Raw genomic sequence first — 22,008 nt, 5'->3', positions numbered from 1 at the left:
TCAGGTCATGATCTCAGTTTGTGGGTTCGGGCCCCGCATCAGGCTCTGTGCTGACAGCTCAGAGCCTGGAGCCTGCTTTGGATTCTCTCTCTGCCCCTCTCCTGCGTGCACTCTGCCTTTCTCTCAAAAATAAATAAATGTTAAAAAAAAAAAAAAGAGAGAGACACAGAGACAGACAGAGAGAGATCCCAAGTAGGATAGGTGATAAGCCAGCCATCAATGTTTGGAGTATGGAATGAGGCCTATGAGCTGGGGGTGGGGCACCTTATCTGAATGTTGTCAGCCCCGTCTGCCCTGTTGCCCACAGCATGGACCAAAATGCCAACCTGGGGCTTTTGGTGTATGCAGGTTTGTGTTGCAGGACCACGACCTCATGGTTTTCATCAGCAGGTGCAGTCTGTATATAGTGCACATCTGATTACCAGTGGGTCCATTGCCTGTGCTTGAGTAAGGCCTGTGGTAAAGTCATAGTGGAGAGTTGGTGGTGGCCCTAGCTTGCCACACAGCCTGGGCTTACAGGCACTTGCAGCATCTTTTTTACATCCCAGGTGTCACCTTGACCCCTTCATAGTCCCAGGCAAATAAAAGGTGATCTAAGGTTTGGATCCTCAATGAAAATTATGGCTTCAAATTGCTAATGACCAGCGTCAAGGCAGTTCCACAAGTGATCAGCAATAGTGTGACAAATACTGGCTTTGTCTCCAGATCCCAGAAGGCAAATTTCTCAGAGCTGGGAATGATTTCAGATATTTCGTGTCTTGATTTTAAAGGGATTCTGAAAGTCTGAGCTCACAGTTCTTGGAATACAAACAATGCAATAAGGGACTAGATGGACTAGCCATTTACCTGTGTAAGGCAGGAGTAACTGCCAAGGACTTGGCTTCCTTCTTACTGAGCATCTTTGTGTAGAACAGTTAGAGCAAATACTAGTAATCGACATTTCCTACCTGGCCAAGGCTGATGGTACCCACAGAGTTACAGAGCAAAGATGAGATGAAACTGAAACTCCAGCGAAAAGGACTTCTCTCCAGCTCTTTGACCTTGATACAGAACTAGGCCCAGGCTTGGAAGAAGGATTTTCTGTGATGAGAACTGCTCCAATCCCAGATTATCCTTTTAAGTGTTTCTGTGTTTTAGGACCAGATTGGTTACCTGGGAAGGGAAGGGGCCAATGCCAGCCTCCAGATGGTTCCCTTAATCTGACATTACAGATACTGCAGAGACCAACAGACTGCTAATCCTACTACATTTCCCCAGTTGGCATTTGACTATAGAGTCTTCTCTGTGCTTCTGGCCAGCTCTGACCCACCTTGGGAGTCTTCTTGTAAGAAGAAATTTTATGTCTCCCACCTCCTGCAGTGCTGTGGACCAACCCTGAAACAATTAAAAACAAAGGCAATAATTAAAGGAGTATAGACTCCTCACATGGCTGCAGGCTGATTCCCCTCCCACCTTCTCACAACATGTATAACCAGTCTACTGTGTAGCCCTAAATCTAAACAAAATGGGAAGGGATATGGTTCAGATTCAAGAGTAGGAATAACTAGTTATCTGGTAGAAATCTAGGTCAACAGTTCTTAATTGGTCCAAACCCCTAAGAATTCACTGGATGGGTTTCATGGAATCTATGAAGCGTTTAAATGCATTTTCCTGCAGAGAGGTCTCCCAAAGAAGTGTCTTTTAAAAAGGTAAGACTCACTGTTATGGATTCCTTCACAATCCATATTCATCCCTGCCAGAACTTGGCTTCCAGGGCTCAGTGGCCAACAGCTGCCTCTGTGACCATGTGCTATCTTGAGCCATCAGTGATCTGTTGAAAATGTACTGAGCCCATGGTAAGCTTCAGTCCACAGAGTTTCTTTTACTCATTTTAGTACTCATCTATGGAATGATATGTCCTACAGTAGAGAAACAACCTTAGCAGAAAGAGATTTTTGGCCCAATGGAAGATTCTGGATATGTTCATCATCCATAAACAATGGATTTTATTGCTTTTTTTTTTTGAGTGTCATTCATTGTATGCATAAGAATTAGTCAATTGTTGATGCATTTGTTATTGATGTTAATTGAACTTAATTATGAAGTACATGCTAATAGGACAACATTAACGAGTATAAGAAGACATTATGTTTTTGGTTGCTGGTATTAATGATCATGTCTAAGTGGAGACAACTATGATTTTATAGGCTAGTCATCACCTGATACTACTGTTCCATTTCAGAGTTGACACTGCTCCAGCACAAACAGTTGCAATGTCTCCAAAGGCCAAGGGCCCTACTCAGTTGCCAGAGGGCTCCTCACATTCCTTTTTTTCCTCCTGGTAAACCAGGGAACACTGGCTACCTAATTAGAAAGAAAGCAGCAGCCAATACAAAGTCCTTACATAAATTTTTCTCGTCCTAGGGAAGAAATACAAATAGGTCTTGGAAGCAGGTATTCTCCCTTTGTTCCATCTTGTTTATTATTTAACATGAAGGCAGTTTCAGTGTCATCAGTATTCAGAAGGTGAGGAATTCTGAGGCCAGAGAAGATTTCATAAAGGAGTGGGGTTTGCTTATGAGAGAAAAGTGACAGAGTGCCCTAGGCAGGGGAAAGTAATATTAAAACTAAGTTTCTCCAGAATAAACCTAGCATACTGGAAAGACAGTATGGACAGTAGACTTGCCACATAAGCAGAGAAAAGTCTTGATACAAAACGAAAACTTGATTGAACAGTATTTGAGTTTAGTAGTGAATTAAAGGTTGTTAAATCACAGAAAGGCAGTTATGAAATTGGTGGGGTTGGGAGGAGTGTCCAGCAGATGTACGTAGGATACATTGGAGCTGGAAAAGGCGGGCATCTGAGAACACAGTTTGAAGAGGATTGCATTGGTCCCATTACACAGCAAGTGCCAGGATACCATTGATTGTACTGAAAAAGCACAAAAGAAGAAATGGGACTGGAGGGATATCACAAAGGAAGAATGATAGGGTTTCATGCCTACTTGTTATTCCAAAAAGGATTGTGGCTCTAAAAGATCCACTGTACAAAATAACTCTGGGGAGAAACCCAAAGGGAAGGTCTGGAAAGAACAGATGCATCAGGGTTGAGTCTCATACACAGCATGTAGGATTTCAGGCCTGTCGCCTTTGCAAGCAGGGACTTGGCCCCTCTTCATCAACTTGTAGATTTCAGGGGTCTTCAGGTTTTTCTTGGTCTTAGACATAGATGTCAGGTTCTTAGGAACTCCCTGTAGTTTTACCTAATTTTGACTTTTTTTTTTTTTTTTTGCTTGAGAATAAATGTTCTTTATTCTGTTGATTGACTCAGATTGTAGCATCTCCTAAAAATGAGCTGAGGGAACCTGAGGGGCTGATGCTAGGAGGCTCCAGTCCCTTGCCTTCCTAATCCTGAATCTGGGACAGGGCTTTCCCAGAATAGCTTCAAACACCTAGTTGCAAGTCAGGCCAAGTGGGGATCTGCTTGGAGGATATTTGTCACATCCCTACATTATGTCTTCTCATTCTCCAGCCCCTGTTGCTAGATGCTTCTGCCTTGGCTTAGAAACTGTCCCACTGTTGAGTATTCATTGGAGCAAGGGGCTTCTCCATGGTAGTTCTAGTTGTAAGATGGGGGATAGGAGTAGGTGGAGGAAAACATTAGATGAGGTCTGAGATAGGTGGCTGTTTGGGGGATCAGCGGTTCAGATCAATGTCATTTCTGCTTTAGTGATATCTCTCGGGCAGGGGTAGCAGATCTTTTGTTCATGCAGATCTATAACCCAGGGCTACAGTTGGCTTCTCTCATAAGAAGGGGTGTTTGTGTGTGTCGGGGGTGGGGTGTTTAGACCGAACTCTTCTGGAAGTACCAGTACACATTTTGTGAGTCTTTGCAACTAACTGTACTGTTCTATCCTCATCCATAGGCTTCCACTCTACTGGAATTGTCCAAGTGGAGAAAAGCCAAGTAGTCTCATTCTTATCCCTGAGAGCACACATCCCCATGCTTAGTCTTGAAAGGACTTGAATCTTGAATCAGCCCTGGTCGGGCATTCGGTCAAGTGTGCTAGGTGTGTTGTCCTCTGGTCTTTGTTCCCCTCAGACACCAACAGCTTCTAAATCTGCACAAAAATTGTCCTGATAAAACAATGTCATTTGAGTCCAGGTTTAACAACAGAACAGGTCCCAGTGATCTGGCATTGCTTTAATTTCTAAAGCAAGTAGGATTATGCTACGTTGTTTGATTCACCTGATTTCATATTTAACGTCCATGGAGGGAAATTCAGAAACAGCAGCAGTACCGCTAACCTCATGGTTCGTTAGTCCTTTCTGGTTAACTCTTCCACTCTGTCCAGTGACCATTTTAAGACTTCCACTTACCTCAAACTTCCAACCCCATTATCTCCCTACTCAAGAGTAAACAACAGAAAACTGCCCTCAGCCCTCTGCCACCAGACCTTCCCCCAATCATACCTATCCTTCCCTCTCCCTCCTGTTACAATGGGAGAAGTCCCTACTGTCTAAATTTCTCTACCAGTGCACCAAATTCCCTCTCCTGTGACTGTTTAAGGACCTGCTCTATCTACACCCTCTCATATTTTCAACCTCTCCCACCCCATTAGCTGGTTCCCTCTCCCCTCAATTTTTCCTTGTGTGTGGAGTGGTAAAATACACCTAACAAAATTTACCATCTGAACTATTTTCAGTTGTACAGTGGTATTACAACATTCATAACGTTGTGCAACCATCAGCACCACCTATCTCCATAATTCTTTTGGATCCTGCAAAATTGAAACCATACCCAATAAACAATTCCCCATGACTCACTGCCCCTAACCCCTAACAACCACCATTCTACTTTCTGTTTCTAGGATTCTGTTCTTAAGTACTTCATGTAAGCAGGGTTATACTGTATTTGGCTTTTTGGGACTCGCTTATTTCACCACAATGTCTTCAAGGTTCATCTATTAACTCTTCTTGACATTTCCAATTGTTTATACCTATCTCCTATTTAAATTCAAACTCCCTCTATTCTTTATCTTCCAGCCTTACATTTTTCCCTGGTGGCCAAAAATCTAGGAGTTGCTTCTACCCACTGAATCCCATTCCTTATCTCTCTGCAGTCCACCTTCTGCCTCCACTGCCCCTTGGGAATAGCCTTCACCAAGGGCACCAATGACCTACATGTTGCTAATTCAGAAAACACTTTTTAATTATATCTGACTCAACAGCATTTAACACCATAACAATCTCTTCTTTTAACGAGTCTTCTGGTGACTAAAGTGACACACCACACTCACTGGTCTTCCTTCACTCTGGTCATTTCTCAGTCTCCTGGTTAGGCTCCTTTTTCATTTACTTCTTTTTTTTTTTTTTTATAATTTTTTTTTTCAACGTTTATTTATTTTTGGGACAGAGAGAGACAGAGCATGAACGGGGGAGGGGCAGAGAGAGAGGGAGACACAGAATCGGAAACAGGCTCCAGGCTCTGAGCCATCAGCCCAGAGCCCGACGCGGGGCTCGAACTCCCGGACCGCGAGATCGTGACCTGGCTGAAGTCGGACGCTTAACCGACTGCGCCACCCAGGCGCCCCTCATTTACTTCTTATATGTGACTGTTCTTCATAGGACTGTTTGGGGTCATTTCTTCCTCTTTCTCTTCTGTGGGCAATCTTGTTCACTTCTCTAGCTTGCTTTCTGCTGGCAACTCCAAAATCTATACCAAGACCCAATTTGTGAGCTCCAGGGTTAGAAAAACAACTGCCCCCAGGACACTTGCACTTGGGATACCTTCAAGGAATCCCGTACTCAACATATCCAAAGTTGAACCCATTATCTTGTACTACCACCAAACACTATCACTCCAAAAAACTCATGTTCTGCTTTTGGCTCTCCCTCTAACGATCTCACAAAATGGAACTATAATTGTCTATTGCTCAAGCCAGAAATCTGGATTCATCAGGAATCTTCCTGCTCCCCAACCAATAATCCCAAGGTCCTTTTGTATCTATCATCCATTGCTATATAACACATCGCCCCAAAACAGTGGCTCAAAACAACTTAGTCTGGGTAGCTCTGCTGGTCTCTCCCAGGCTCACTCATGCAGCTGCATGCCTCTGGCTGGTGTCTGGGCTCAGCTGACACAGCTGGGCCCCTCCACAGTCTTTCACCATCATAGCATGGCAGGTGGTCTGGGTTTCAAGAAAGGAGAGGAGAAGCTGTGAGTTCCCTTGAAGCCGTGGCTCAGAACTCCCCAGTGCACTTCTGTCACATTCTTTTAGTCAAAGAAGTCACAAGGCCGGTGCAGAGATGGGGGGAAATAAAGATCTCTTGATGGGAGGAGCTTGAAGTATCTGTGGCTATCTTTAATCCACCACAGCTATCTATTCTAGCTTCTGTCATGTTAAACCAAATGAAATGCACTGTTTGACCATTGTCGACCTATAAAAGTGGCACTTTCATATGGTTCAATTGGTGTTTCTTGAATTCACCCTGGTCTAGATCACCATTGTCATATCTACCGCATCAACTTCCCAGCAGGTGCTCTTGCCTCCAGTTGGGTTTTCCTCCAGTTCATTTGTCACATGGCAGCCAATATGATCTAATACTTGAGTCTGAGCCCACTCTTCTGCCTAAGATCATCCCCTCCCATACACACTCCATATTTCTTAAGATAAGCCCAAACTGTGTAAAATGATTTGTACTAGGCTCTCCCGATCTGCCTCACTTGTCTTACTTTCTCCCTCATACTTTCTGCTCCACTATCACTGAAATCTGCCCTTGTGCTGGGCTACGTCTCAGAAAAGATGGTGATCCTGTAAATTCCCTCTTTAATTTCTCAAAATCATATTTCCTCCCCTAGCCCACTTTAAAGCCAAAACAAAAGTGAAAAGATACTGCTAGGACTTAAGGCTGAGGTGGAGAGGTTTTCACCTCCAGCACTGCGGCTAAGATGAGCATGAGGAAAAAGAAGGCAACTAAAAACAGGAGCCCTCCAATGCTGCAGGCAGCCAGGGAACCATATGGAAGGAGCTCGGAGGACACTCCTTTTGCTTTACCCTAGGGCACTTCCTGGGACCAATGTACTGTTCCACTCCTGATCTCTTGGAAGTCCCCCCTCAGAGCATAGGAGACTGGGATATCCTGCTTGGGGAGAGGATCCTGGAGGGGTAATCTTGCCCCGCCCCAAGCTGCTCCCTCAACAATCTGACCAGTTGCATCCGCTGCCATGGTTATACTTCTTGGAACTCCCCTCCCAATCCTTCCCTTTCTTCTGCCCCTTCCTGGTCCTTTCTATTTCAGTGGTAAAAACCATGTCTTCAGGAAGGCATGCCTCACTCCCCTGTCATTAACTTCCATCATGCCCTGTAGTTGTTTTATGAACATTGTGTCAGGTAACCTTTTAAAGGTCTACTTGGATTAACTGGGGCACCTGGCTGGCTCAGTCAGTGGAGCGTGTGACTCTTGGAGTTGTGAGTTTGGGCCCCACGTTGGGGGTAGAGATTACTTAAAATCTTTAAGTCGGTTAAGCATCTGACTCGTGACCTCAGCTCAGGTCTTGATCTCAGGGTTGTGAGTTCAAGCCCCACACTGGGCTCCATACTGAGTGTGGAGCCTACCATAAACAAACAAATAAAATCTTTAGGAACAAAGGTCTGCATGGATTAACTTATTAACTCTTCATAACAAATATTGTTCCTACCTTACAGATGAGGAACAGACACAACAGAGAGGTTAAGGAATTTGCCCTACCACATACAGCTAGGAAGTAGCAAGCCAGTCCTCACACCTGGGCAGTCTGGCTCCAGGGCCACATTCTTAACTGCTAGGCTGTATTTGCCTCATATATAAATATGTCTAAGTTTGGGACTGCTTGCTCAGCGCCTGTCTCCCTCATAGTTAAGTACAGTAAGAGTGGGAAGTGGTTTTACTCAATCACTGAATTCCTAGCTGTCTGCAAGGTGTGTTTTATAGGGAAATCTGCTTTGTTAATGTGTCAACAAATGAAAACATGGAATATGTTTGACATATTTTCTTTTAAAATTATCCCCATTTTCGCCTGGGTGGCTCAGTCGGTTAAGCGTCCGACTTTGGCTCAGGTCATGATCTCACAGTTCGTGAGTTCGAGCCCTGCATCGGGCTCTGTGCTGACAGCTTAGAGCCTGAAGCCTGCTTCAAATTCTATGTCTCCTTCTGTCTCTACTTCTCCCCCGCTCGTGCTCTCCCTCTCCTTCAAAAATAAATAAAAACATTTAAAAAATTTTAAATTATCCTCATTTTTTCATTCATATTTTTTGTTATTATAGTCATTAGACTTTTATGGGCCAAATACAGACTTAGTCTGGCTCCTGCCATTATTCCTGTTATTTTCTGAATCCTTCTAGCATCCCTCCTCCCATTCCCCTCCCTTGCTTCCCATATGCAGAAAGAAAAGGAGAAGTTCCCAGAGAAGAGCCACCATCCTATCAGGCTTACCCCCACCGCAGGCACAAGCAGGGAACATCCCTGCACCCATTCACTCAGAACAAATGATGATGCCACAGAGGCAGGCGTGTCCATGAGAGATGGTTACTTATTGATCACCAGTTCATTCACTGATTCGTTCGCTACCTAATTCAACAACTGTTTACTGTGCCCTTGCTCTGGGTGAGATGCTGGAGAACCACCGGTGAGCAAAGCAGATAAGGTCCCTGCCCACAGGACTCACTGTTTAGTGATGAAATCAAAATAATCATGTGATCAGGCAATTCCATGTAAGATACAGTTCAAGCTCACCCAGGCCCAAAAGGCCAGTTAGAAAGTACCCCCAGGAAGGGGTCCCAGGAATGCTGGCCCTGCACTCTGCCCTTAGTTTTTGGTTTTATTGCCCAGTGCTTTCTGAAATTGGGTTGCCCTGAATTTAAATCCTAGATTTGCCACTTACTAGGCCACATATCTTGAAAAAGTTGACTTCCCTGCACCTCTATTTCCTTACTTGTAAAATGGCGATAACAATAGTAATGTGAGAATTTACTTAGCTGTTTCAAGTAGATTGTTGTAGGATGCATTTAAAAAAATGTTAATGCATTATGTTATTATTGCCCAGTCTAGTTGAATCTGACTCAGGGCAGGAGGCTGTATAGTCCACAGCTTCAGAACAATGTGCCCTTCCTATTGGTCTCTGGTCTGGAGAAGAGTGGGATTCTCAGTGGCTTCTTCCTGGAAGAATATAATATATTCTCCTTTTGGAATATAAATGCTAACTGAAGGGAAAGAGATAGCCCTGTTGCCCAGAAGTGCTCTAAAACAGCCTGGCTGATTTCATTGTTCCAGCTGGAGCCTCAGCCTAGACCTCCCTAAGAGCACTCACCTGGACTAAACAAATGCCCACCAGCCTTCCAATAGATATGGGTGGTAAACTAAAGAAAAATTTCAGTAAACACCCTACAAATCCAATGCAAACAAAAATTCTAACTTCAATTCCCCTACAGACCATATTTAGCACAACGAATTGTGTCTCAGTGGAAGCAATGTAGGAATCACCCTCCCAATGCTAGAGCAGCAGACTTTGTAACGAAATAGCAATCAAAAGAGGACAGTGGGCACCCAGACTTCAATAAGGCTCTAAGCAAGATCCTCTGCCTCCAAAGAACTTACAATTGAGTCTTATGGTGTTGCTCCTTTTGCTTCTCATGAGAGTTTTCTGTGTAGATGTTTGAGATAAAAAATCCTGAGGAAAGGGTGCCTCAAAATCTATTTGTTTCTTTAGGCAATTGTTAAAATAGTAGGACAGAAGGAACATTATTCCTCAGAAAACATATTAGCAGTCTCCCCCAGGGTTGCGCTGCCCAACATAGAGTTACACCATGGTTATGGCTCCTCATTAACAATGCAGTTTGTCTCAACTCTTTGGTGGTATAGTTGCTGGGAATTAGATCAGTCACTTGGGAAGACAATATGGCATTTGACATTCTCACTTCTGTAGCACAGTATGTGCATGCTCCGTTTCAATGAATCGTTAAGAGCTGAGAAAACATTCTAACCGCCCCCAAATGCAGCAACCACTGTTCTGATTTCTATCACTATAGATTAGATATACATACCTGTTTTGAACTTATATAAATGGAGTCATGTACTATGTACTTTGTGTCTGGATTCATTTGCTCAACATGTCTATGAGATGGCAAAGCTCTCATTTCTGTTGTTGTATTATCAGTACTTTATTCCTTTTTTGTTTTTTAAATCAATGTTATTGAAAAGTATAATGTATATACAATGAAGTGACATTTTAAACATACGATTCCTTGAGTTTTAACACATTTATGTATCTATGTAACCAGAACCCCAATCATGATATAGAACATTTCTATTACCCAGGAAGTTCTCTTGTGTCCTGCTCAACCTTCCCCGCTCCAGATGCAACCACTGTTCTGACTGTTCTCACCATAGATTTCATTTCTCCTATTCTTGACTTGCATATAAATGGATCCTACAGCAATCATCTCTCATGTCTGACATCTTTCCTTCAACACAATGTCTCTAAAATTCATCTACTTCATCATGTGTAGTTTATTCCTTTTTACTGCTGAGTCGTGTAACAGTCCATTGAATAAACATACTATAGTTTATCCATTCTCCTGTTGATGGATATTTGGGTTGTTTCCAATTTGGGGCCATTTTGACTAAGTCTGTTATAAACATTTGTGTACAAGTCTTTTTGTGGATATATGTTCCATTACTCTTGGATAGTAACTGGGAGATGTGCTGGGTCAAAGAGTAGGTGTAGGTTTAACTTCCTGAGAAATTGCCAAACATGCAAACCAATCGTGCCATTTTACAATTTCTGTAGAAGCGTATGAGAGTTTCAGTTGCTCTTGACTAACTTTCTTTGCTTGACTTTAGTCGGGTTCTTGAACCTTCTCCTAAACTTACCTGTGCAGTTCTTGGTAAAATCCAGTTTTAGCAAGAAACCCCCACAGGTGACATCTGGTCACCCTCGATGTCTGATAGAGTCTTCATCTTTGCACCATCCCCCCCGTGATGTCTGATCATCCTGGCATTTTGTCAGCAAGAATCCTGTTAGGTTACTTAACCAGAATTCCCCTTACTCTTTATGTTTCTTCGTAGTAATTTTCCATCCACTGACCATGCATACCCTCCCTCCCCCGTCCTCGGCTATAAATTTTCTCTTGTTCATGCTGTATCTCACCCTCACTGAAAAATCCCACTGCAGTCGTCCCTATACCTATCCTCTATGCCTTACCATCTTTACCATGTTGTTGAATTTTTTTTTCTTTAACATTCCACATTTTTACCAACACATAGAAAGTTAATCTTTAATTTTAGCGATTCTAGAAGTGTGCAGTGGTATTTCATTGTGATTATGATTTGCCTTTCCTTAATAACCAATGATTTCAAGCTCTTTTTCACATGCTTACTGACCACTAGTTTCCTCTCTTGCAAGTGTTCAAGTCATTCACATATTTTGACATAAATTTTGCTATTAGAAATGTGTCCGTAACACATGTTGAACTAAAATCTCCATTAGTCTATTCATCTACACATTAAAAAATATTTATTGAGAGGGTATTATGTGCCGTAAACTTTTCTAGGCTCACAAATTGTGACTAAGAGATAAAATCTTTGCTCTTGTTTGAAGAGTTCATATTCTGCGAACGGCCAGGAGACAAACAGCGAAATGGAAGCAAAGAAGATGATTTTTGGTGGTATGCAGATGCTCACTGAGAATTAGTGATAAAATATTGGAAATAACCTATATCCTCACGGTGAAAGATGTAGGGGAGTCAGGTAATTTATGTGATAGGAGTTTGATGGAGTATTTAAAAAAAATTTTTTTTTTCAACGTTTATTCATTTTTGGGACAGAGAGAGACAGAGCATGAACGGGGGAGGGGCAGAGAGAGAGGGAGACACAGAATCGGAAACAGGCTCCAGGCTCTGAGCCATCAGCCCAGAGCCCGACGCGGGGCTCGAACTCACGGACCGCGAGATCGTGACCTGGCTGAAGTCGGACGCCTAACCGACTGCGCCACCCAGGCGCCCCTGATGGAATATTATAATGCTATTAAGTTAATAATTACAACATGAAAAAATACTTAACTATATAATAAAAAGGTCTAATTTAAAATCGTAGGTGCTTTGTTTAGGACTATGTAAAATACCCGTACTTTGATGCATACAAAGACTGGAAGGAACCAGAAGAAAAAGAAAACACTGTTGTGTTTATTTTTCGGAGTGGTTGAATTATGGGGGTCCAAGGGCAACTGCTGTCGTTTTGTTTTCTTACACGTTATCGCATTGTTAACATGCAGAAACTGGCATCTACAGCACCTTCACGGGACTTACCTTTGTGTAAAGCTTTAGAATTCACTGAGACATGTGACGGGCTTAAAATAAAACTTGGGTTACTTCAGTGTGAAGTAAGGCAACAAAATGAGGACTAAGAGTTTGACTTCGCAGAGAATAGGGATTTCAAGAAAGCACGAGGCTGCTCCTGGAAAGTCCGAGGGAGACGCACGTCGGCGCACGACCGGCGCGGCGCAGAATAGTGACATCTTGCGCCGGGCGGGAACTGACGTCACTTTTGGCACCGCCGCTTCCGGTCCGCGTGGGGGCGGTTCTTGCGGAGATAGTGGACTCCGGGCAGGTGTTGGCGCGCGGTGCGGTGAATTTTTTCGGAAGTCAGCCTCCCTGCTCCCCGCATCATGGCCACCGACTCGTGGGCCCTGGCAGTGGACGAGCAGGAAGCGGCTGTCAAGTCGGTCAGTGGCTTCAGCTCTCGCGGGGCGAACGTAGCAGGGGCCCGAGCCGACCCTGATTCGAGCCCCGGGAGCTGCCCGGGTTGGGAAGGGTTGTGGCCCACACCTCCCTAGACTTTGCGGCGGTGAATCCCGTGGCCCTGATTTGCGCCTAGGGCGATAGAGACCAGTGTCAAGCTTGTTCTATTCATCTGGGCCAGTTAAAGACTTTTTTGTCCTGTAGCAAATTTGTTCCCGCTCTGTATGTTTTCTTTCCTTGTATTGCACTTCCTCATTGGGGATTGTAGAGACAGGAAAATTTAGATGCTGATTCTCTCTTTGATCTGTTTTCCGGATGAATCGGTGCTAAACCCTTTTTTGTTTGTTTGTTTGTTTGTTTTTGGATTTTTCTTAACGTGGCTGGCATTTGGTAGCTTTTTGCAGGATAACAGATTCACATTTAGATTTCGTGTTTCGGTCTACTGCAAATGTTGGCGGGAGGGAGTACAAATTGTTTCGTTGATGTTTAAAAGGGATATTTAGTTTCACATCCTGGTTCTTTTATAAATGAAGATCTATTCAATTGTAAGGTAATTAGTGTAAACTGGCTTTCTGTTCTTATATGTAACCGTAGGTTTGTTTAGTGATAATTCACTATTGATTTTAATAGTTTTGTCTGGTCGTCTGGAAGTCTTGTGTAACTTTTTAATGCTTAAGTTAACATTTCTTCTGCAGTCATCCTTGATTGCCTTGGGAAGATTGTGAGTTTGTCAGCAAATATTGTGGTCTAAATCCAGTGGAATACAGGATGAATCTTTACAGTCTAGTTGGGAAGGTGAGAATGTGGGAAATGCTGTGAAAATGGTAAGAATAATGCGGTAAGTGATGTCTGAAAAGAGAGAGGACGTTTATGAATAGGGAATAAGAAATTGCTTGTGGAGAAGTTTCAAATGGATAATAGAGAATGAGTCATGTAAGATAGAGGTGAATAACATTTCAGGAGAAAATGCACAAAAGTGCTGAACTTGTCTAGAGAGCAAGAATCAGAACTCATTTTTGCTGCAGCTTAAGTGTATGGGTTGTAATAGAAGCTGTACAGAAAATATAGAGTGTACTTTGCAACCTCAACTGAGAACTTCAAGAGGAGAGACTTTTCTTATTCGGTTTGGGGATTTTTCAGGATACTGACAAGATTAGATCTGAGAGCTGGCAAGATTTATTGAACACATAGAATGTTAGTGATGTCTACAGGAAAGGCAGTCAGTGTGGAAGTTACTGTAATAGTCCAGAGAAGGGCATATGTTGTTGGGTGGTGGAAGTGACGATGAAGAGATGGATTTAAGAGATAATTGTGGCGATATAATGTGCGGGATTTAGGAAAAAGGCAAAGGTTGTTGTTTGTAGGCGGCATCCCAGAGGTGGTATTAGTAAAATGCTAATAACAGGACTAGAGAAGAGGGAAGATGGGCAGATTTGATTTGGAGGTTTCTGAATTTTAGACAAGGAGGACATCTTGGTAAGTACCTGTGTTGTGAGTCCCCAGGAATTGTCTAGATTCAATGATTTCCTGGGAGAACTTATAGGACCCAGCACATAACTGTACTCTCAGCTCTGATTTATTACACCTCTCCTGGTGGATTTACACACAGCTTAATTAAAGTCCTATACCAGCTAATTGTAACAACACATGTGAAGTATTGTCAGGGAAGCTCATTAGAGACTCAGTTCTTAGAGTTCTTATTGGAGAGTTGTCACAAAGTCACCCTCTGCTTAGCATGTACCAAAATTCCAGACTTACAGAAGGAAAGCAGATGTTTAACGTAAATCACATGTTTTTACAGTTTAGGTATAGCAAACCCCTCAGCAGTTCTGGGAATGGTGGGAACCCTTCTGAAGTCCAAGTTCCCAGGGGCCAACCTTGCGAGCTGGTTTTTCTAAGGATAGGAAACTGTTAACTGTGTTAACTGTTTTCTGCAAAGCATGTATCTCACATTTGGAATTGTGGCATTGGACTTCAGAAGAAGAATAGGGCAAGCAATGAAACTCATTATAGGGGCACCTGGGTGGCTCTGTGGGTTGTGTGTTGGACTTTTGATTTTGGCTCAGGTCGTAGTCTCATGGTTCATGAGACTGAGTCCCATGTCACGCTCTGTGCTGACAGTGTGGAGCCTGCTTGGGATTCTCTCTCTCCCTCTTTCTCTCTGCCCCTCCCTCCTCGCACTCTCCCTCTCCCTCTCAAAATAAATAAACATTAAAAAATAAAGTGTTAACAATAAATAAAACTGGCTATTATCCACAAAGAAATCAGAGTATTACAAAGGATGAGGTTCTGGCACCGTAACATTTAAAATCCACTGCTTCACACAAGATCTTTTCTAAAAGATAGTTACTGAGAATTGTTTTCAAATCTTTTTTTTTTTTTTAATGTTTATTATTTTGAGAGAGAGTGTGAGCATTGTGTGGGGAGGGGGTCGCAGAGAGAGAGGGAGAGAGAATCCCAAGCAGGCTCCACACTTGGCACAGACCTGAGCCAAAATTGAGAGTCGGACGTTTAACCACCTGAGCCACCCAGGCACCCTTCAAATTTTTTTTAAACCTGTGACTCTAATCTAGCTGTGATATTATGAATATTGTACATATAGACCTAAACATACTTGGCATCTGGTTTTAACCACTCTACTTCTCAGAAGGCTGATGTAAATAAATGTGTGAAAATATTGCTTCCTGATAGCTGGGGAAAACCCTCCTCCCCCACCCCACCCCTTTTTTTAAAATTTCCATGTAGTCTTGTGTATCTTAGTTTAATAACTAATTCATAGTATTAAGTTATCATATGGCTGTGCTCTCAAGTGTACAGGTAGTAAATGGAAATGACAGAGACGAGGACAGAGAAAACACAAAGACAAAGACCTTATATTTACACACAGGATTTTTGTTTGGTTTACGCTTATGTGAGCAAAGGTGTGTCTTCAGAGTCTTCCTTGCATACAAAAATGGGTTTGGAGGGGAAAGAGAGGTATGTCAGGGAGTTTAGTTTGGATGCAATTTTAGGAGCCCTAATAAAAGATTCTGAGAGTTTGAATTAGAAGAAAGGACCTGATGTCAGTTCATTTGTTACTGTCATCTCTTCCAACACAAATGGCTTCCTTTGCTGCCTCTTTTGGTTGTATGACCAGTTTAATATCTTTCTTTCTCTTCCCCGGATCAGCCAAAACCAAAAAACCAAAGGCAACCCTAAGCATCTTTTGGAGACATAATTTGACCCTTTTGCGATTAGAATTGTCATAGAGGCGGGGCGCCTGGGTGGCTCAGTCCGTTAAGCATCTGACTTCAGCTCAGGTCATGATCTCACGGTTCCTGAGTTCAAGCCCCACATCGGGCTCTGTGCTGGCAGCTCGGAGCCTGGAGCCTGCCTCAGATTCTGTGTCTCCCCCTCTGCCCCTCTCCTGCTCACTCCCTCTCTCTCAAAAATGAATAAAAACATTAAAAAAAAAATTAAAAAAAAAAGAGAATTGTCATAGAGGTAGATCTTGAAGCCTTTCTGAAGTGTCTTTGAGTGCCAGAGAGTTCACCCCTCCACAGATCAGGGACTCTGGGATTGATGGAACGTTGGCCACCCTTAAGGAGCTACTCTTTTTTTTTTCTTTCTTTTTTTTTTTTTTTAACACTTTTTTTTTTTTTTAATTTTTTTTTTCAACGTTTATTTATTTTTTTGGGGGACAGAGAGAGACAGAGCATGAATGGGGGAGGGGCAGAGAGAGAGGGAGACATAGAATCGGAAACAGGCTCCAAGCCATCAGCCCAGAGCCTGACGCGGGGCTCGAACTCACGGACCGCGAGATCGTGACCTGGCTGAAGTCGGACGCTCAACCGACTGCGCCACCCAGGCGCCCCTTTTTTTAACACTTTTTAATCTATTTTTGAGAGCCAGAGTGCCAGTGGGGGAAGGGCAGAGAGAGAGGGAGACACAGAATCTGAAGCAGGCTCCAGGCTCCGAGCTGTCAGAATCCCACGCAGGGCCTGAACCCATGAACTGCGAGATCATGACCTGAGCTGAAGTCAGATGCTTAATCAACTGAGCCACCCAGGTGCCCCCAGGAACTACTGTTAATTTGGATAGGGAAGGGATGCTTCTATCATAACTGAAAGCCTGTGTCCAGGGTCAGGGACGCTGCCTTCTGTTGGATGCATGATTAATAATTGGAAGGTTCCTTGGTGAAGATGAATTCAGAATGAAGGAGAATGGGAGTCAATTGGCCTGCCTCTTTCCCATGATAGAGTTACCTCTCAAGGCAGGAATACTAGTCTGCAGCTAGTTTTACCCTTGAATGCAGCTGAATAAATCCTGACAAATTCATAGATCTGACTATCCCCTAAGCATCTTTTGTTACCACATCTCTTTGTCAAATTATAGTACATTAGATTTGGTTATTGTTTTCTTTCTCATCAGTCAGGCTTTGAGACCACTCTAATCAACTTGGTTGGACTGGGGACTCTGGGCTGTTTTATTTGTGTTTTTCAGCCCATCCCAAGAGTAGTCTTCTTCTGTGAATCCCTGTGAATTTAGCCTAAAAATGAGGTTAATCAGTGGATAAGTTCTAGTATGAAATACCTTCTGTTAGGTACCAACATTCCTCTTAGCCTTCAGGGAAAGGGTGTCCACCTCCAATAGTATGTTGGTCTGATTTTTCTCTGGATGACCTGGTTTCTAAAGAGATCAGATAAATATCCCTACAGTGTGAGGGTGGACTTCCAAAGACCATGAGCAGGGTCAGTTGAGGGGAGGGAGAATGGTGGAAGAAATGGTTCTCAATGCCCTCAGGAAACACTGGTGGTCATTATAAGGATAAGGAATGGTTGCATCAGTTCAGGAATCTTGTTGGGGACAGGGCTCGGGGTCTAGGGCTTGATTTGGGGTACTCCTTAGAACCTGACAACACACCTTTATAATACCACTTCTGTGTCACACCCTTACTCTTACCAACACTTTGAACATGGGAAAATAATTCCCATGAGATTGGAGACTTCATTATGAATGTATAAATTACTGTTCTGCTTGCACTTTAATCTGCAACTTATAAGCAAGTTTGCATTGACCAGGACTAGTGGCCAAAATCAATAAAAAACCTGTGTTCAAGTTTCTGATAAATTAAAAAAAAATTTTTTTTAACGTTTATTCACTTTTTGAGAGACAGAGACAGAGTCTGAGCAGGACAGAGGCAGAGAGAGAGGGAGGCGCAGAGTCTGAAGCAGGCTCCAGGCTCTGAGCTGTCAGCACAGAGCCCGACAACGTGGTGTTTTAACTCACAAACCGTGAGATCATGACCTGAGCCTAAGTCCGACGCTTAACCGACTGAGCCACCCAGGCGCCTCCTGAAATATTTTAAATCAGGAACATGAATTTGTTCTTTGATCATAATAAATAACTTTTTTTACCCAACTTATAGTGGAGGTGGTTGGTTAGACAAGAAAGAAGGCTGTAATTTATTTGCTTAGTGTTGCATGAATACAGTGTGGGTTTCGTGACTAACAACAAAGTTGAAATACTTAGATGATACTTTTTTTTTTTTTAAGTTTACGTATTTTTGAAAGAGAGAGGACAGAGCTCAGGGGAGGACACAGAGAGAGGGAAAGATAGAATCCCAAGCAGGCCCCACACTGTCAGCGCGGACCCCAATGTGGGGCTTGAACTCACCTGTGGGATTATGATCTCAGCCGAAATCCAAATTGAGAGGCAGACACTTAACCAACTGAGCCACCCAGGCGCCCCTGGATAGTGTTGTTCTTCATTGTATCTGCAAGGGAACTGTGTGTTCGCCATTGATAGGCTATCAAAGGCATTTAATGAAGGTTAGATGTTCTAGAAAGAGCATAAGTTGGAAGAAAATTAGAGGTTTGAGACTGTTGTCAAACTTTTCCCCCCAACTGCTATGTTTAGTCCACCCCACTCTCCTTTTTAAGGTTCTTGAAGTTGCCCGAAATGATGTCTTCACCCAAGCTTTTAGGACTCCTGCTTGAGCAGGATAACTCCCTGAGTAAAGGTGCTGAACTAGTTCTGCTGGACTTTCACTAGGGAACTTCTCTTGGCTAAGGGACTTCCTTTGGGTCCTCTGCTTAACTCTGTTTCCTTTTATTCCCATTCAGATGAGTAATTTGCAAATCAAGGAAGAAAAAGTCAAACCAGATACCAATGGTGAGTCACTTGTAACTATTAGCTCTTCTGCTTTGCAGTAGTAGCTGCAGTGTGAAAAGGAGTTTTCATATAGTATTTGGTGAATGACGGTACGGTATTTGAGAGCCAGTAAATTCAGTTTCGTTACTGAAGAGGATACATTAGTTTTCCAGAGTTTATCTAGTCTCTAACTCCTGCCACTGTTCGCTTGATGTGTTTCTTTAAACTTTGTATTTAATTTTTGAAAAGTTAATCTGGGTTCAAAACTCAAAGTATTAAACAGGTGAAAGGCTTCCTTTCTGTTCTGGACTGTCATTTACCCAGTTCTCACTCTCTGTCTTTATTAGTTTGGTAGGCTGACATGCCAAGTATCACAAACTGAGTGGTTTAAACAACCGAAGTTTACTGTCTCCTAGTTCTTGAGGCCAGAAGTCTGAGACCAAGGTGTCAGCCTTCCTTCTGAAGGCTTTAGATCTTACATTCAAGTCTTTAATCCATTTTGAGTTAATTTTTGTGGATGGTTAAGATAGCGGTCCAGTTCTGTTCTTTTACACGTGGCTGTCCCGTTTTCCCAATACCATTTATTAAAGAGACTGTCCTTTCTCTGTTGTATATTCTTGGGTCCTTTGTCATAAATTAATTGACCAAATATGTGTGGGTTTGTTTCTGAGCTCTCTGTTCTGTTCCATCGATTTATGTGTCTGTTGTTAATGCAAGTACCATACTGTTTTAATTATACAGTTTTGTAATCTAGTTTGAAGTCGGGGAGCACGATGCCTCCAGCTTTGTTTTTCTTTCTCAAGATTGCTTTGGCTGTTCGGGGTCTTTTGTGGTTCTGTACAAATTTTAAAATTGTTCTCTTTCTGTGAAGAATGATGTTGGGATTTTCACAGGGAGTGCATTGATTCGTGTTTTTGGTAATAATGGACATTTTAACAGTACTCTTCCAATCCATGAGCAAGGAAAACCTTCCTATCTGTTTGTGTTTTCAGTTTCTTTCAATAATGTCTTATGATGTTCAGTATACATGTCTTCTACCTCCTTGGTAAATTTATTCCTAGGTATTTAATTCTTTTTAATGCAGTTGTAAATAGGATTATTTTCTTAATTTCTCTTTCAGATAGTTCATTATTAGTGTATAGAAACACACCAGATTTTGTGCATTGATTTTGTATTCTGCAACTTGACTAAATTCATTTATTAGTGCCAACAGTTTTTTGATGGCATCTTTGGGTTTTTTATATATATCATGTCTTCTGCAAATATTGACAGTTTTCTTCCTTTGAATTTGGATGCCTTTTATTTATTTTTCTTATCCATCTACATTTAATATAATTGTTGACATGGTAGGTTTACTTAAGCAGTTTTACTATCTGATTTGTTTGTCTCATAGTTTCTCTTCCTTTCTTTTGCTGCCTTCTTTTAGGCTAATTGAATATCTTAGAATTCCACTTTAATTGGTCTATTGGCATTTTAGCTATACTGTTTGCATTATTTTATTAGTGTTTTAAAGTTTTCTTCATTTAAATCTTGCGTATTTATTTGATTTTATTAATTTTATTTCTTGGTGAAGTATTTCATCGTTTTAGTTGCTGTTATAAATGGGAACTTTTCAATTATATGTCTGTATTTATGAAAACTACTGATTTCTATTTATTTTGTACCTAGTTTTTTTGTTTTTCACTAAGATATGTTATTTTGTAAGGGTTTTTTTTTGTGTTTTGTTTTGAGAGAGAGAGAACACGAGTGAGGGAGAGGGATAGAGGGAGAGAGAGGAAGAGGAGGAGAGAGGGAGAGGGAGGGAGGCAGGGGGAGAGAGAGAGAGAGAGAGAGAGAGAGACAGAGAGAGAGAGAGAGTGAGAGAGAATGAGAGAGAATGAGAATCCCAAGCAGGCTCCATGCTGAGCAGGGCTCAGTTCCGCAACCCTGGGATCATGACCCGAGCCAAAATCAAGAGTTGGATGCTTAACAGACTGAGCCACCCAGGCACCCCTATAATCGTTTTTAAGTTGATACTTAATCCTGCAGGTTTACAATCCTGTAATCCACCAAAAGTGAACATTTTACCTCTTGCTTTTATTTATTTTTTTATTTAAAAAATTTTTTAACACTTATTTATTTATGAGAGACAGAGAGAGACAGAGCATGAGCAGGGGAGGGGCAGAGAGAGAGGGAGACACCGAATCCGAGCTGTCAGCACAGACCCTGATGCGGGGCTCAAACTCACAAACCGCGGGTTCATGACCTGAGCTGAAGTCGGACGCTCAACCGACTGAGCCACCCAGGCGCCCCTCTTGCTTTTAATTTTTAATACCTGTTTTCTTTCTTATGTATGATTGTGTTTGCTAATATAATAGTATATTTTAAAATAGGATAAGCAAATCAGAGGTGACATATTCTGATCCACTGTGAAGTCAGCCAACATTCCTAGAAAGTTGAAATTTTCTTGTGTGCTTTCTAGGAATAAAAACCCATTAAACATAAAGAAATGCCAAATATTTACATTTTGATCACCTAACTAAGATTTAGTTTTTATGTTGTCACACCTTTTGGGTGGGTTTGAAATTTGCCTTTCTTACTATGATAACTGTTTTCTTTTGTAGGTGTTATTAAAACCAGTGCCGCTGCAGAGAAAACAGATGAAGAAGAGAAAGGTAATTTCTCTTTAAAACTTTGTAGCAAGAAATAGAATATGACCCAAGATTTGCCCTCCTGGAGCCAGAGGCACTGGATCAAGGAGATGAGGAGGAATTACAGAGGAGATTGAGAAGAAGCAGTCAGTGAGGTAGAAGGAGAATGAAAGAGAGTGGTATCCTTTTTTTTTTTTTAATTTATTTTGAGAGAGAGAGAGCAAGTGAGGGAGGGGCAGAGAGAGAGAGAGAATCCCAAGCAGGCTCTGCACTGTCAGCGCAGAGCCTGATGCGGAGCTCAATCTCGTGGACCATGAGATCATGACTTGAGCTGAAGCCAGGAATCGGACCCTTAACCGGCTGAGCCACCCAGGTGCCCTCAAGAGGGTGGTATCCAGAAACCAGAAGAAGGAAGTATTTCAGAAGTAGGTAGTTAAATATAAGTAATAAGTTGATTAAGAAGATATAAATATTGGGGCCACCTGGGTGGC

At 42.3% G+C, this 22,008-nt stretch overlaps 1 protein-coding gene and 1 long non-coding RNA gene across 2 annotated transcripts in view; one reads left to right on the top strand and one right to left on the bottom strand.

Moving 5' to 3' along the window:
* Window positions 1–382: 382 nt before the first annotated feature.
* On the bottom strand, window positions 383–12,605 carry LOC123579439. Its single transcript, XR_006702770.1, has 2 exons — window positions 12,324–12,605; window positions 383–1,374 (listed from the first exon to the last, which is right to left on the bottom strand). It is a non-coding gene; the product is annotated as an uncharacterized LOC123579439 (long non-coding RNA).
* The window catches only part of DDX19A (DEAD-box helicase 19A), a 22,374-nt gene continuing 12,923 nt past the window's right edge, over window positions 12,558–22,008 (top strand). Inside the window, exons 1-3 of the mRNA XM_045443501.1 lie at window positions 12,558–12,739; window positions 18,860–18,908; window positions 21,491–21,541. Coding sequence (XP_045299457.1) covers window positions 12,683–12,739; window positions 18,860–18,908; window positions 21,491–21,541 — 157 coding nt within the window. The 5' untranslated portion in view covers window positions 12,558–12,682. The remainder of the gene's footprint in view (window positions 12,740–18,859; window positions 18,909–21,490; window positions 21,542–22,008) is intronic.

This window comes from Leopardus geoffroyi, chromosome E2, assembly GCF_018350155.1.
Source record: "Leopardus geoffroyi isolate Oge1 chromosome E2, O.geoffroyi_Oge1_pat1.0, whole genome shotgun sequence".
Classification (NCBI taxonomy): Eukaryota; Metazoa; Chordata; class Mammalia; order Carnivora; family Felidae; genus Leopardus; species Leopardus geoffroyi.
This window is presented reverse-complemented; position numbering and strand designations above follow the sequence as displayed.